The sequence below is a fragment of the Plectropomus leopardus genome, chromosome 18 (genome assembly GCF_008729295.1).
Source record: "Plectropomus leopardus isolate mb chromosome 18, YSFRI_Pleo_2.0, whole genome shotgun sequence".
NCBI classification, from domain to species: Eukaryota; Metazoa; Chordata; class Actinopteri; order Perciformes; family Serranidae; genus Plectropomus; species Plectropomus leopardus.
This window is the reverse complement of record NC_056480.1, coordinates 4,858,564-4,873,326: the sequence shown is the minus strand read 5'-3', so window position 1 is coordinate 4,873,326 and position 14,763 is coordinate 4,858,564. Positions and strand designations below refer to the sequence as shown.

The 14,763-nt window shown below is 37.2% G+C and overlaps 1 protein-coding gene and 1 pseudogene across 2 annotated transcripts; both read left to right on the top strand.

The window, feature by feature from the left end:
- Nucleotides 1-335: 335 nt before the first annotated feature.
- On the top strand, nucleotides 336-6,846 carry LOC121957449 (major histocompatibility complex class I-related gene protein-like). 2 transcript variants are annotated; one of them, XM_042506027.1, is made up of 9 exons: nucleotides 336-381; nucleotides 1,119-1,339; nucleotides 1,510-1,779; nucleotides 2,878-3,156; nucleotides 3,741-4,043; nucleotides 4,882-4,989; nucleotides 5,113-5,130; nucleotides 5,231-5,291; nucleotides 5,972-6,846. In XM_042506027.1, exons 2-8 carry the CDS (start codon nucleotides 1,291-1,293, stop codon nucleotides 5,284-5,286), a joined length of 1,083 nt encoding a protein of 360 aa, XP_042361961.1. In that variant the 5' UTR covers nucleotides 336-381; nucleotides 1,119-1,290; the 3' UTR covers nucleotides 5,287-5,291; nucleotides 5,972-6,846. The 2 variants fall into 2 exon arrangements, with proteins under 2 accessions (XP_042361961.1, XP_042361962.1); XM_042506028.1 differs by having other exon boundaries at nucleotides 350-381; nucleotides 1,223-1,339.
- Nucleotides 6,847-7,818: 972 nt separating this feature from the next.
- LOC121957450 lies at nucleotides 7,819-12,552 on the top strand (annotated as a pseudogene).
- The last annotated feature ends 2,211 nt before the right edge of the window (nucleotides 12,553-14,763 follow it).

Genomic DNA, 14,763 nt, shown 5'->3' with positions numbered 1-14,763 from the left:
TGAGGAATATTTTTGATTTTGGTCATTTCATTTTTCTTTGCAAGTCTTTGTTGTCTTGTGTCTCTGAAACCTTGATTTGTGTCTCTTTAAAGAATGTGTGTGTGTGTGTGTNTTGGGTTTTTTTGTGTCTCTTTTGTGTCTTTGTTGCTGTTATGTGTCTTTTTAAAGGTAAATTTTTGTCTCTTTGTGGAATATTTGTGTCTATTTTGCTTGTTTTCTCTCAATTTGTAGATTCTTTTTGTCTCTCTATAGCTGTTTTCTGTGTCTTTAAAGGTCAATTTGTGTCTCTTTGGGGAATATTTGTATATTTTTTGGTCATTTTGTGTCTCTCTGTAGTGCAATGCCAAATGTGCACGTTGGAGCTAAAACCTTGATTGAAATGTAAGTAAATTTTGTTGGTTATGACTATTTTGTGCCAATCAGGTTTGCATAGTCGTTGTCTTTGTCCTACTCCAGATATTTTAATCAGTTTCAGTAAAGATACTTTCATGTAGATAGTGGCCGACTGATTGGTATATTAACTGATCAGTTTTTGTTATTTCTTAAGCAACATTGTCAAACATTTGCTATTACGAGTCTTTCAGTTGTTGCTCCTTATACTTGGGTTGAAAAAGTAATTTAATATCTTTTAGGTTTTAGACTGTTTGGTTGCACACAGACATGCATTTTAAATGTCTCCTCAGGCTGTAGAAAACGGGACAAACTATTAACTGATTAAGAAAAAAAAGGCTTTTTAAGATTTCTCTAAGTTTTCTAAGGAGCAGAAAAAGTGTGTGTGTGTGTGCGGGGTGGGGGTGGGGTGTGGGGGGGAGGTAGCTAAACAAATGAATATAAATAATGAAATTTGTACCGTGACCGTGAGAGCTCAACATACTGCAAACAAACAAAATACAAGCCTGAAGCCTTATGAAGCTTTGGGGCTTCAAATGCAGCAGCACAGTGACATCTGGTGACGTGCGAATCTTACAGCAGCCATCAGGTGCTGGTCAAAGTTCAACTGAAAACTTTCACAACTTTCAAACTGCAACATTTTGTGACGCATCAGTGGTGAAGTGTAGCTTCAGAGGCCCGCAGTCACATGGTAGGCTTTTCCTCATTTGATAAAAACTCCAACACAGAAAAACAGAAACAGGGATTTTCCTCGAAGTGGAGCAGGTTTCTCAACTTCAGTGTGACTCGCCCAACTCTTGACAAACAAAGCACTCCCACCTGCCTCTGCCAGAGAAAAGCACTGAGGACCGAAGTGCAGAACCAGCTCGGGGATTTACCACGCGCCTTTATCCAGTTATAATGAAAAGGATATTTTTATTGCTTCTCTTCTGTCAGGTTTCATCTCAAGGTAAGATCCTGTTCCACTATTAACACTCAGATCATTTTGTTCCTGCGCAGCTCCATGACACACCCATAGTTTAGCTTCACTTTTACTACAGTTTGATAGGCTAAGTGATTCATATTTGTTTTGATTGTGATGATAATGCTGCTCACATGTAAACTGTGTTTGTCCTGCAGTGAAACACTCCCTGACGTATTTCATAACTGCATCGACCGGAGTCCCAAACTTCCCTGAGTTTGTGGGTGCCGGAGTATTTGATAAAATTCTGGCGGGTTACTGTGACACCAACATCATGACAGTAGAACCGAAACAGGACTGGATGAAAAGTATATTTGAAAATGATCCTCAGCACTTGGAGTTTTACAACGAAGAGTGTTTTGGGACTCTGCATAACTTCTTCAAAGCCATGACTTACACTTTGAAGCAGCGCTTCAACCAAACTAGAGGTACAGTATATAGATATGTATGTTCAATTACATATTTTACTGTTCATGTTTTTTTGAATCATTAATGAATGAATGAATGACTTTATTTCAGACCAACAAACAAAAGTACAGAGTCTGAAAAGGAGCAGGCAAAAGTAAGCATATAAATAAAAACACAAATATTTTACTCATTAAAACCAGGAACTGCAGAAACGCTACCATGAGTGAGGAAACACCAGAGGCAGGATAAAACCTATAGATAAAAGATGTAAAAGTAAATAAATAAGGAAGCAAATAAAAGGATTAAAAAATTACATGACAATAGCAATAACAATAAATAAGTAGATGAGTGGGTAAAATATGCAAACTGTAAAAAAGAGGTAGATTAAGGATAAAAACAAAGTAAAATGAATAAATGTGTAAAATGATAAAGAAAGTAGTAAAACTGTAAACCAGACTAAAACATATAAATAGTCAATAAATAAATAAAGTTCAATTAAAAGCCAAACTAAAAAGGGAGGTCTTTAGCATGCTTTTAAAAATATCACCCCCCTCTGCTGCCCTCAGGTCTGCAGGCGGGCTGTTCCTGTTGTGAACGTGCTCATGTGTTTATGTGCACACATTTCGGGCACCTGCAAGGTATTTGGAGGTGGGACTTCTTCTGAGACTGCAGGTGTCAAACAGGTGTCGCTGCTTATATGACAGTTTGATGTGCACAGAATGCAGAACATGCACTCACTTTGTAAACCGCCTTTGGCAGTCACACATGAACTTAGAGGAAAAAAGCTGCCATTTTGATGTTTAAACTGTAAAATAAGAATTGGGTTTCTATAGTTCAACAACCGAAATGTTATTTTGTTCTTTGAAATGAAGTGTTGTTGTTTTTTTTTAAATGGGGTGTTTTCTGAAACATTATAGTGTTTTCTAAAATGTACTGTTTTGACTTGTTGGGCCACCTTATATCTAATCTCTGATACAAATAGAAAGTGCACTGATTGTTTTCACACACCACAAACCTGAGAAAAGCAGTGCATCACTCAATATGTTTAAACTCATCTCTCCATTTGAAATATAATTTGCGCAACACTGTTAATTTCACTTTCTGTTTCTGTTCCTCAGACGGCCATGTTTTACAGAGGATGAGCGGCTGTGAGTGGGACGATGAGACTGGAGAGGTCAATGGTTTTATGCAGTTTGGTTATAATGGAGAAGACTTCATATCACTGGACCTGAAGACATTGACGTGGATCGCTCCGAAACCACAGGCGGTCAGCACCAAACTGAGATGGGATGCTGAGAAAACAACGTTAAAGTACTATGAGATTTACCTCACACAGATGTGCCCCGAGTATCTGAAGATGTACATGGCCTTTGGCAAGAGCTCCCTGCAGAGAACAGGTGGGATCACATGACCTGATAATGTTTCATGAACGAAACAGTGTTCATGCAGTGGACTTAGACCCGGCTGCCATTGTATTATCACTCCAATCAGTCTGACAATACTCTTTGTTTTGTTTTTTTACCCTTTTTCTATGACGGTAAGTTTTAATTCAGCCCTCATCAACCAGCAGAGACTGATGATTTTGGGCGCTCTGTCAAGATCTGCAGTGATGATATTTTAATTATGTGGCCTTCACTTTGTGCAGCTCAGTATGCTTCTTGTTCCTCTCCAAAAAAAAGACACTCACTCTCTTTATTTTTATAAAACATAAATAATCAGCAGCCTAATTCTGTCCTGCATGTTTTGTTGGTGGTTTTCTCTCTATATTATAAATGAACCCACATATTCAGCATGTCGGGCCTCTCTGGGACGCTTGTCCCATCCGATGTATACCTGATGACTGAGTGCTCCCCAAACGTCACTACAATAAAAAGCCATTGATTATACTGTTAGATAATTTAGTCCAATTGCTAATTTGTAAATATTTTCTTCTACTTGGCATAACACTCTGAATGGTTGTTGTTTCTCTCGGTCTGTCCAGAGCGTCCCTCAGTGTCTCTCCTCCAGAAGTCTCCCTCCTCTCCGGTCAGCTGCCACACCACAGGTTTTTACCCTGACAGAGCCGTGATGTTCTGGAGGAAAGACGGAGAGGAGCTTCATGAGGGCGTTGACCACGGAGAGATCCTCCCCAACCACGATGGGACCTTCCAGATGAGCGTTGACCTGAACGTTTCATCAGTCCCACCGGAAGACTGGGACAAGTACGAGTGTGTGTTTCAGCTCTCTGGTGTTGGAGACGACATTGTCACCAAACTGGACAAAGCGGTGATCAGGACCAACTGCGGTAAGTGGATGATCAGATGTGATAGAAATTTTAAAAATGTTGCTGTTTGTTTTGTCCACTGAAGTTGGAACATAACCACACAACATATGCCTCAAAGTATTTGTTGGTAAATTCAAATGTAGCTGTATAATAATGTAGGGCACACTGGACAATAGAAATAGTTTTAAACAATTAATATAACAGCCGTGTGCTCTTGGAATCGTTCTGGTAACAGCCCTGTTTGCACACATGAGCGAGTCCAGAGACAATGAGGAAAGCTAGCAGGGGGCTCTGCAATGACAGCGCGCCATGACTGTCATCATTTATCCACTAATCCAGCGGTGTCTTTTTTGAATGAGGGCCAGATTAGATAATGAGAAAATACCATGGGGGGCAGCTGCTTTTTGCATCAGGTTGCATTAAAAAATCACATACAAAGGACACAAATTCAGCTGTTTAATGTTAAAATGAAAAAAATGTTCAACTTTCCGCCGCTCCTGAAAGCAGCACCCCTCGCTGACCATCATATGTGGCCATGTCTGCTACGCTGCAGGAAATATGTGGTGTTTGTCTCTTTATGAAAGCATATAAGTTTCTCCTGCATAGTTTTGAAAGACAAGCCAAAGGTCGTTTCATATTGGTCTGAGGGCCCAAATTAGCCCCCGGACTGGGCTTTGGACAGTACTGATTAATCTGTCTTTACTGCACTTAGTCAAATGTACTTTTTAACGTGATACACCAAATTTTCCACCTCCATCTAAGCATAAAAACCTTTTTGCACTGCTTTAAGATTTTGTCACCCGTGAGGTCAATCCAGCAGTTGAGACAAATGAATGTGAAAGTCCTGTTGTGGTTCCAGTTTCTCCCTCAGAGTTTCCTGCTGGTGCTGTTACTGGAGTCGTTGTAGGACTGCTGCTGCTGGCTCTCTGCATCACCGGACTCTTCATCTGGAGAAGGAACAATAATGGTAAGGAAGAGAGATCTGTTTCCTAATCATGAGGCAATTAAATTTAATTTTTATTTACTTAATAATCTAAATTACTTTTGATCCTAAATGTTTTCACACTGTGATCTCTCATCTGTATTTTAGGATTCAGGCCTGCAAACTGTAAGTACTGTGTCAGATTATTTATCTGTGTGTTTCCCTGTAGAAATAAACAGTGACCAGTTTTAAATTCATCATCTGGCACTTTGTTTTTCTTTTATAGCTTCAGACTCTTCGTCCTTTCAAACCTCTTCGCTCAAAGATACAGCTCTTGACTGATCACAGTGAGTACTTCATCATGTTGCTAATGCCACCGTGCAGACGCTGTTTGCAGAATCCCTCCTTTATTGCTCCTCCTGAAACTAGTAACCATACACTGACATACTGATATACTCTTTAATAATCTCTTTGGTAAAACTGTAAATTCTTTAAGTATACAAACGTGTTTATTTATTTATTTATTTTTGCACAATTTAAAACACACAAAATGAAAGAAAAATAGTACTCAGTGCAGGGAGAGGCAAAAAACAAATAAGTTTACCTTTGGCCTCCACCTGAAACGAAGGTTAAAATTTCACAATGTTATAAGGAACACAAGAGTGAATACAGAGAATAAAATCACAACACACGAGTGAAACTAATAACAGAGTATATGTGACAACAATAATTAAACTTTAAAGTAGGAAATGTGTGTGAAATGTATGTTGGTGTGTCAGTACATGTGTCTCCGTCAACAAGATGCTTATATTTATATATTTGTGTAATACATTATAATGATATATATTACATTTCTTAGTCAAGTAATCTAGTATGGTTATTGGAAATAACTGGAGCTAAGATTTTATCAAAATGCTGGTTGATCAGTTTACATTTTTAAGTAAATCTACTTTATATAATATGAAAGCAAATACTGTAAAACTTGAAAACTAAATCCAGGTCCTGTTCTATTTCTATCTCTTTACAGCTATCCAGTGAGGATTAGAAGAGGAAACATAACTCCATTAAAGCTACTGTGACTGTGATATTTTATTAAATTTTTACTAACATTTATTATATTTGCATGAACAAAACTTGTTTTTATCAAACATGAACAACATCACATCAAACTGGGTGAGTGTGAATTCATAGATCAGTTTTTTTGTTTGTCTTAGGTTGTTGTGGATATGGTGATGAGAGTTAACAGGAAGATTTTTTTTAATTTTATTTATCCGTTATTTAGCCAGGAAGGTCTCATGAAGATACAAAATCTCATCCTCCAGGGAGTCCTGGTGGCAATGGCTTAGTTAGCACAGAGCAATCACTGCAGCTGGCAGAGACCAGAGACATGAAACAAGAAAGGACACAGAAGCGTTATATCTGTAGGACTACTCGGGTCTTTAGATTTTTAATTTGTGTCATTCCTGGATCTGTTTTTTAGCTAAATTTGATCACTTCCGTTGACTTTTATCTCTTTATTGTTATTTAAAAAACGAACAACCAAACTTCAACATATTACCTCTCTTACTAACTTTATAATTTAATTTGAATGGTTAACTAATGGACTTCTTACCTGTGGTCTATAGAATGGGATTTATTTTTGCAACAGATCTGGCACTCTTAGACTACTGAATTTTGTAAAAAAAAAAAAAAAAAAATTAACTCCAGACTGATCATTATTTTAAATGTGAATGAATGTGCTTACATGTTTACCGTTTTTAGGTGAGCTGCTATGTTTTCTTTTGTTTTGCTGATTTTTAGCATCATCTGTTGAAGGGATCTGTTGCTCTCTCTGAAGTTAAAACTCAAACCTGATATTGTTCAAAAATGACTCAAATTATGAATTAAATTCTCTCCATAAAATGGTGTTTCAGTTTTTTGAAAGGTCAAGTCTCATGTTGTACCTGAAGGGTGGCCTAATTAAGACCCTAGTCCAGAAACATATATAAAATGTTTTATTCTCAACTGAAATACAACTGAATGCCCATCAAATAATATTACTTTCCCCATGTCAAGTAACAGGGGATAACTAGTTAAGAGTTTGGTTTCAGTTTTTTTTTTCCCGTCCTGGTGATCGGCACATCTGCGTGATGCTGCCTGATGTGCATTAGCAGCATGTTGAATGTGTTTCCATTTACAGTAGAGCAATGCTGTCACATCTTCCTTGTCTAATTCACATCTGGATCTGTGTTGCTGAACAGGAACCTGCAGGCAGGTCCTTCAGCTGCAGTGTTTCATTTGCGCTCACAGTAGTGTGACTGGCTCACGCACAAAAAGGGTTTCAAATTATTTTATTATTTAATTCTTTTTCTTTTTCAAGACTGTTTCCTGTATTTACGTTTTCTAAAAGTTCAGTGCAGGATGGGTGGACTTTAGCAGTTTCACAGTAGTTTGTTTCTGAACTCACAGCTCATAACAACTATGGGCTCACTGAGAAACACAATATTTTAATGTATTTTGAGGTGATTTCCCCATTTATTATTTTTTTTTTATTTGACAAGACCACAGAGTGTCATTTTATTATTATTATTATTATTTTTTTTAATTATTTAATTAGAATTATTAATAATTGTTATTTGAGCAGGAATTTTTGGTGTTTCTAGCAAACCTTTTAAAAAAGATTCATTTTTGGGATGGGTCAACAAGTAATATATTGTATATGGCTTACAGTACTTATAAAATGTTCAACGATACTTATTTAACTTGTTATTTGCAGTATAATGTAGCCTTTATTTGAAGTACGAGATATAGGAAATCAGTGCTGAAATGCGCCCTTTTTGGCTGTTCAAAGCACCCATACTTTTATACCAAAGAGAGACGCGGATTTGACACTTTGACAGCAGTACGTCAGCGTCCACCACAGCGCGAGGACAGATAAAAACAGCGGATCCGTCAGTCCTTTACCTGCACCTCTTTATCAAACCAAGATGAAAAAGTTGCTTTTATTGCTTCTCCTCTGCCATTTTTCATCTCCAGGTCAGTTCACATTTTAACTGGACTCTGTATTTTGATCTCGCTCAGCTCCAGAGCAGTTTACACAGATTTACTTTCACTTTTCTCTCAACTTGATAAGAGATGCGTTTTCACTACATATTGAATACGTCATGTTTACTACTGTGTGTGTTTGTGTGTATATTTATACTGATATATATAAAATCTTGTTTTTCCTACAGTGAAACACAGCCTGAAATTTTTCTTCACTGTATCATCTGGAGTCCCGGACTTCCCAGAGTTTGTGGTTACAGTGATGCTTGATGAATTTCTGGTTGGTTACTGCGACACCGAAAAAAAAATAGTGGAACCAAAACAGGTGTGGGCCAAAGATTTTTTTCGAAAAAAATCCCCAGGACCTTCAGCATTACTCTCACGAGTGTCTCGTGGTTCAGCCAAACCGCTTCAGAGCCAAGTTACAGGACCTAAAGCAGCGCTTCAACCAAACCGGAGGTACAGTTTTCTTCTCTGTTTCTCTGTATGCAAATAAACTGTTCTGCTAATGACTCAAACTCACCCTCAGCCCGAGATAATGACAAACAAAACATTAACCAAAAGTCAAAATATCTTACACAATTACAAACATATAGGAATAGAGAAATACAAGACATGCTTCTTTTTCCATGTTGACCTGTCAGATAATTGGACTGAGTGCTCTGACATCCGTCTGCACAGGTTTTATTTGAAGAATCTGCATATCCCACTTGTCTTTTAAAGTTTTGTTTTTCTGCATAGTTCTTTAAAAAAATCGCAATTATGTAACATATGGATTTTACATCTGGAATATTTATCATTTATTGCCTTAAAGGTTTTATTACGCACAGATTACATTTTCTGGTAAGAAGGTAAACTGTCATTATACAAAATTAGACTTATAAAACGAAGAGTTTCTTACACACATAATGTTTGTGGTCAAATATCTGAGATATTAAGATTTATATTAGGGGCCAGATTTTTCCCACCATGCACTGAAGTGTTGCAGTCAGTGGAGAGCTATTGTGGTAACTCCTTCTAAAAACTGCAGCTGCCTTTATCTGATGAGGTTATTATTGGCGATGTCAGAATGACATCACAGCAAATCTGACAGAAGTCTAACTGGCATGCAGACTAATCTATTATTACCAAAATAACAGATGCTCTCAGTTTTGGTCAACTTCTAAATAAAGTGGTGTGCATTTGGCGGACAAAACAATCTAAAAAATAAATAATAACAAATAAAAATAAGTAAAATTTAAAGTAAAAGTTTAAAGGAAGGACATCTGAAAGTGTCATTAAAAGGAGTAACAATTCAACAATTAAAAAAACTAAACTTAAAGAACACTTAAAGAATTGTGCATATTAATTATGTTGATGGGACATGAAACAAAGGAAATGTATTCCCTCTAAGGAGCCTTTCTCTCCTTCCAGAGGGAAGAAGGATGAATTCCAGTGAAATGTCAAACCGGACAAGATTGACCATGCCTTCTGCAAAACTTATCTGTCAAAGAGCCTTGTTATCTTAGCTGCCACTATAACTTTTGAATTGTAAAATGTAATTACAATTGCATTTCGTCACTTATATAGAAGAAGTGCACTGGTTGTCTGCTCTTGTTGCATGAGCACATTGCAAGACTGGGAGGACAGCAGTGCATCATGTATTGCATAATATGTTTAATATGATCTTCCCACTGGCGATATCATCAGTCTCTGTTTCTGTCTCTCAGGTGAGCACATTTTGCAGAGGATGTATGGCTGTGAGTGGGATGAAGAGACTGGAGAGACTAATGGTTTTACTCAGTATGGTTATGATGGAGAAGACCTCATATCATTGGACTATAAGACATTGACATGGATCGCTCCGAAACCACAGGCAGTCATCATCAAAGTGATTTGGGATGCTGATAAAGCTAGAATACAGCATTATGAGAAATACATCATCCAGGTTTTCCCTCAGTTGCTTAAGAAGTATATCGCCTTTGCCAAAGACTTTCTGCAGAGAACAGGTAGGATCACATGACCTGATGCACGTAGATTCATGAACACAATAATGTTCATTCTGTCTTCTCAGACTGAACCATTTTATTATCACTCCAGTCAGTCTGACATTTCCTTCTCTTTGGCCTCTTTTCTGTGGCAGTAAGATTTGTTTTATCCTTCAACAATCAGCAGTTGCTGACATTTTTGAGTGCTCTGACTAGACTAAAGCGAAGACTCTGATAGCCACCGAAAGTTAGCAGAAGTTAAATAGTTGACAAAGTTTGACAGTGTTGTTGTTTCACTAAACATGTGATTCATTGTGTTACTGTAAATCATGTAAATGTCAGGTATTTTCCCAATGACTGGCTTTCTTTAGTGGTGATGTAGTATCTCCCTTTTTCTCTGTTTCATATCTTTATATCTCTTGATTTCATTTCTTCATCTTTTCATTTCATCTTCATCTTTTTTCCATGTTTTTTCCATGTTCACTTTTTAATGTTGATTTCATTTCTTCATAATTTCTTCCATCTTTACTTTATTTTCATGTTTACTCTTACTCATCTTTCTTTACCCTGTCTCTCTTTCATTCCCTTCATTCTCACCCCAGAGCGTCCCTCAGTGTCTCTCCTCCAGAAGTCTTCCTCCTCTCCGGTCAGCTGCCACGCCACAGGTTTCTTCCCCAACAGCGCCATGATGTTCTGGAGGAAAGATGGAGAGGAGCTTCATGAGGGCGTGGACCCCGGAGAGGTCCTCCCCAACCACGATGGGACCTTTCAGATGAGCAGTGATTTGGACGTTTCATCGGTCGCACCTGAAGACTGGGACAAGTATGAGTGTGTGTTTCATCTTTCTGATGTGATGGAGGACATCGTCACTAAACTGGACAAAGCAGTGATCAGGACCAACTGGGGTAAGACTGAGCGTAGGGGGTGCTGAATTGGACTGTGGTTTGTTGGGTGTTTTAGCCCTTGTCGTCCAATTAAGCTAATTTTACAATTGCGAGTAATTGTCACAAAACTAGTCAATATTAGATCGGATGTGATCATTTAATTTCCCTTAAGTCATTTTAAAGCAGTTCATAGACCGTTTTTACCATACACACGTTTGTTCTGTCTGTCCATTCTTAACTCTACAAAGCCAGTGATGAAACCTACACATCATTATTTCATCTATTTTGTGAAACTGAAGGGGACTTTAACTTTTTATCAGATAAGTTTTTATCGAAATAACTTTATATTTGCCAAAATATCACTATGTTCTGAAAAAATTACGTGCCAAAGATAAGCTGTGTGGATGCCATTTTTTACGCAGAAGGTCAAAATACCAAGTGCTGCTTCCCAGCTGGAGCAAACTTTCTAATTTTGCAGCTAAACAGTACACCAAAATATGTTCCTGAAAAGAATCTGTATTCATATTTGATCAGCGCTGCCAGGTTTGACAGTTTGACTGCAGCTTGCAAGCAATGACACACAGCTACTTTAGGGAGACCACGGCTCTGATTTGTTGATTTTGTGTCATTTTGTGTCATTGAACACACTGCAAGGCAGTAGAGGAGGCAGAGGAATATGTTTTTTTCCACAGATTATCTTTTTCATTTAGTGCTGTCAGGATGTAGCAACAGTTTATGAAAAATGGTCTTTTTTTATAAGTTATCAACTGCAGCTTTAAGTTACAATTTTATTTATTCATAAGGTTAAACAATTATTTATTTAAGGAGTCAGTTTCTGTCTTTCAAATCCAGTGTGAGATTTTTAGTATATTTGTATAGACACATTTTCAGTATAATAGCCAAAACCGTTGATTTTACTGTATAAAGTCAACTCTACGTCAGTCTTCACAGCAACAAACCCACATGTATGTATGAATGGTGGATTACTTCTGCTCTATCCTGCTTTATCTGTTCAGCTCTTCATTTTCTTTTGTTTAACAGAGAAACCTGGTAACATGATCATCACCATCACTGCCGCAGTGGCTGTTCTTGCTCTCGTCTTAATCTTTGCCGCTGGATTCATCATTAACAAAAGGAAGACAGGTGAGAGAGAAAAATGGAAAGAGCATCTGCTTTATTGGCTTTTTTTTAGCTCTTTGATTTTAGTCTGAGTCGATTATTTTATCCAGGTTGCATTTGATTTTAATTTATACAAGCATCAATTCCCAGCATTTGCAAGTTAAGGCTACTGACAGTAAATAATGTTAAGCTCAGAGTTTGTGAGTCATGATAATATTAATATATATCAAGATGATGTGGGAGAGAAAAGTGGAATTGATATATTCCAACTGAGTAAAAGAGGGGAAAGCAATTACAACTGCCTGAAATTATTTCCCTTTTTTCTGATTTCAGCCAAATGTCCTCCACCCTGTAAGTAAAACTTAATTTTATTTCATTTTGATTGATCTATCTTACGTGTATTCTGTAAATTCAAAAGGCTTTCCAATTAGTGATCAGCTGAACTTTTTCAAGGTTTACTGTTAATAAAAGTTTAGTGCAGGACGAATGCATTTCAGCAGTTTCACACGAACATTTCGTTTCTGACCTTACAGCTTCTGACAACAGCTCCAACCTTTCTAGAAGACTCAACCCAGAAGAGACATGATTGACAAACATCATTAATTTTCTTACTTGTGATGAGAAGTAAACATTTTGCTTTTTTCTTTTTGTATGTGTCACGTGTGCCACATAGCACTCAGAAAGACTTCAGATGACTTCCTGCAGTAAAATGAAGTAACAGTTATAGTGCTTGATTATTTAATATCAGTATTTTAAATATAGCATAATAGTTCTATTTCATTTCACAAATTTATAGTTTGTGGTTCAAATTTGTTTGATTTTTTTGTTTCATGAATTGCTATTTTATTTTATCATTCTTTTAACACTGATGCAATAATGTGTTTCCTGTTCAAGGGTCTCAGTACATTTAACAAGGTTTATTTTTTGATAATGTTAAACAATATTTTATGGTTTTAGAATAACTACATGTGTTGCAGGTTTCTGAAAAGATGTGGACACTGAATACAGTGCTCAAAATTAATTGTTGTAATGGATTATTGAGACCAGTTACTTTTGTTTAGTAAGACATATTAATGGATACATTTCACAAAGTTTCTCATGATTGCTAACTACTAGCTATCGGTAATACCAGTGATTACAGATAAACAGTAGTGGTGGTTAAACTAGTGAGCAGGCCGTGGCAATCGTGAAGTGGCCTGTCATGCTAGTTAAGCCAACCGCTGCAGTTTAGCTTCAGCAGATACAATGTAGATAAAAATGAGCCAAATTGTCAAAATAGATGGACTGCTCTTTTGGTGCTGATATTTTTCACTTCATTTAAGTCCCCAGTTTTCAAAGTTTTGTCTTTTTTTGTAAGACCACGTTGTCATCTGTGACTGTAGTTGCAGTTATATCATAATATCTGAGTATTTAGTATTTTCACAGTGGAGTCTAATGAGGATAGATCAGGTGAAAAACACACAGCCACACATTTCTGTCCTCAGATGACCTTGGTCCAATAAACGGTCGCTGGTCGCTGGTCGAGCATATCAGTCACTGGATGTTTTACAGTGGAGTACACTCTGAGATATTTACAGGTAATAAAAAACACACCCTGAGATGTGTTTGTGAAGTACAATAAGGAAGTTAGGATACTCTTGAGTTAAACTGAACTCCGACCTTCATTTTGAAAATCATATCAGTAACAGTCATAACTAGGGCAGGATTTTATCACTTGAAAAAGCATTTGATACTAGATGACCGGTTCCTGTATTTCTCAGGAACAGGTAACATGACTGAAACACTCTTTTTGTCAGATAAAACAAAATATTGCCAGCTCACTGAGAACACAGCCACCAGAATCCTCACATGTAAACACAAAGCCAAATACTGGAGCTGTAGCACTAATAACACTTCACTGGCTCTCAGTGCAACACAAAGTCATCTGTAACATTGTAATAGTAATCTAAGGCACTTTATAGTTTGGCTTTTCAGAGCATTTCTGACCTGTTTGCAGGGTTTGGAATAATAGGAATTATTATATGTCTGTTAATATGTTTGTTTTTTGATGAAGTGAATTTTGTCTTTAAGTGCTGCTTTCTTATGTTTTGATGCTTGTTTAGTGTCATCTCTTGGAGTTGCAACTCCAAACCAGTCTGCTTCAAATTCAATTCATGAAATTTTCATGAAAAGAGACACAGGCATACCTGAAGTGTGACGTATTACAGTTCCACATTTTTATCCATGTTTATATGGATTTAGGATCTGAATATTTTGCAGATGTTTATCAGGACTTGAAACAAAACAACAATAAAACTGTTTTGTTGCTTTTTTCATCTTAGGTAAATGTGAGAGGATGAAAACACATGGTAGTCAATGAGAACATACCATGATGTGTAATTTGTTTGCCAAATAGTGCACTGAATGTCCGAGGCCTGGTCTGTGTCTTTCCTTCTCTTACCACCAGAGAGCAACGTAACGCTGAAATGTGTCACAGTAGTGTGACTCTCTCACACACCAATCCACTTGTACTAACCTGAGCATTTGTCAGATGTGTTACCATCCCGTTGTCTACAGTAAGAGGTCGATTTAATTGTTCTATATCATCAAACTTTTGTCAATAGAAGCTGGCAATTTTTTGCTCATTACAGCATGTGAATACATGAATGAGCCAGATTTGCAACTGTTTCTCATCTACATGTTAAACTGTGAAGTCTTCTAAGTCTGTTATTGATGTTTTGGATGCTGCTGCCATGATGTCAACAAAAGCACATGGTGGGACTATGCTGGTTATGTTCAGGCATAGATGGTCAGGATTAAGTAAAATAGGTACATGATTTGTTGAT

Coding starts and splice junctions, on each gene's coding strand:
- LOC121957449 (XM_042506027.1), top strand. CDS start 1,291: ATGAAAAGGATATTTTTATTGCTTCTCTTCTGTCAGGTTTCATCTCAA. Junction 3,157..3,740: donor GAGCTCCCTGCAGAGAACAG/GTGGGATCACAT, acceptor CGGTCTGTCCAG/AGCGTCCCTCAGTGTCTCTC. Junction 4,044..4,881: donor GGTGATCAGGACCAACTGCG/GTAAGTGGATGA, acceptor TTGTGGTTCCAG/TTTCTCCCTCAGAGTTTCCT.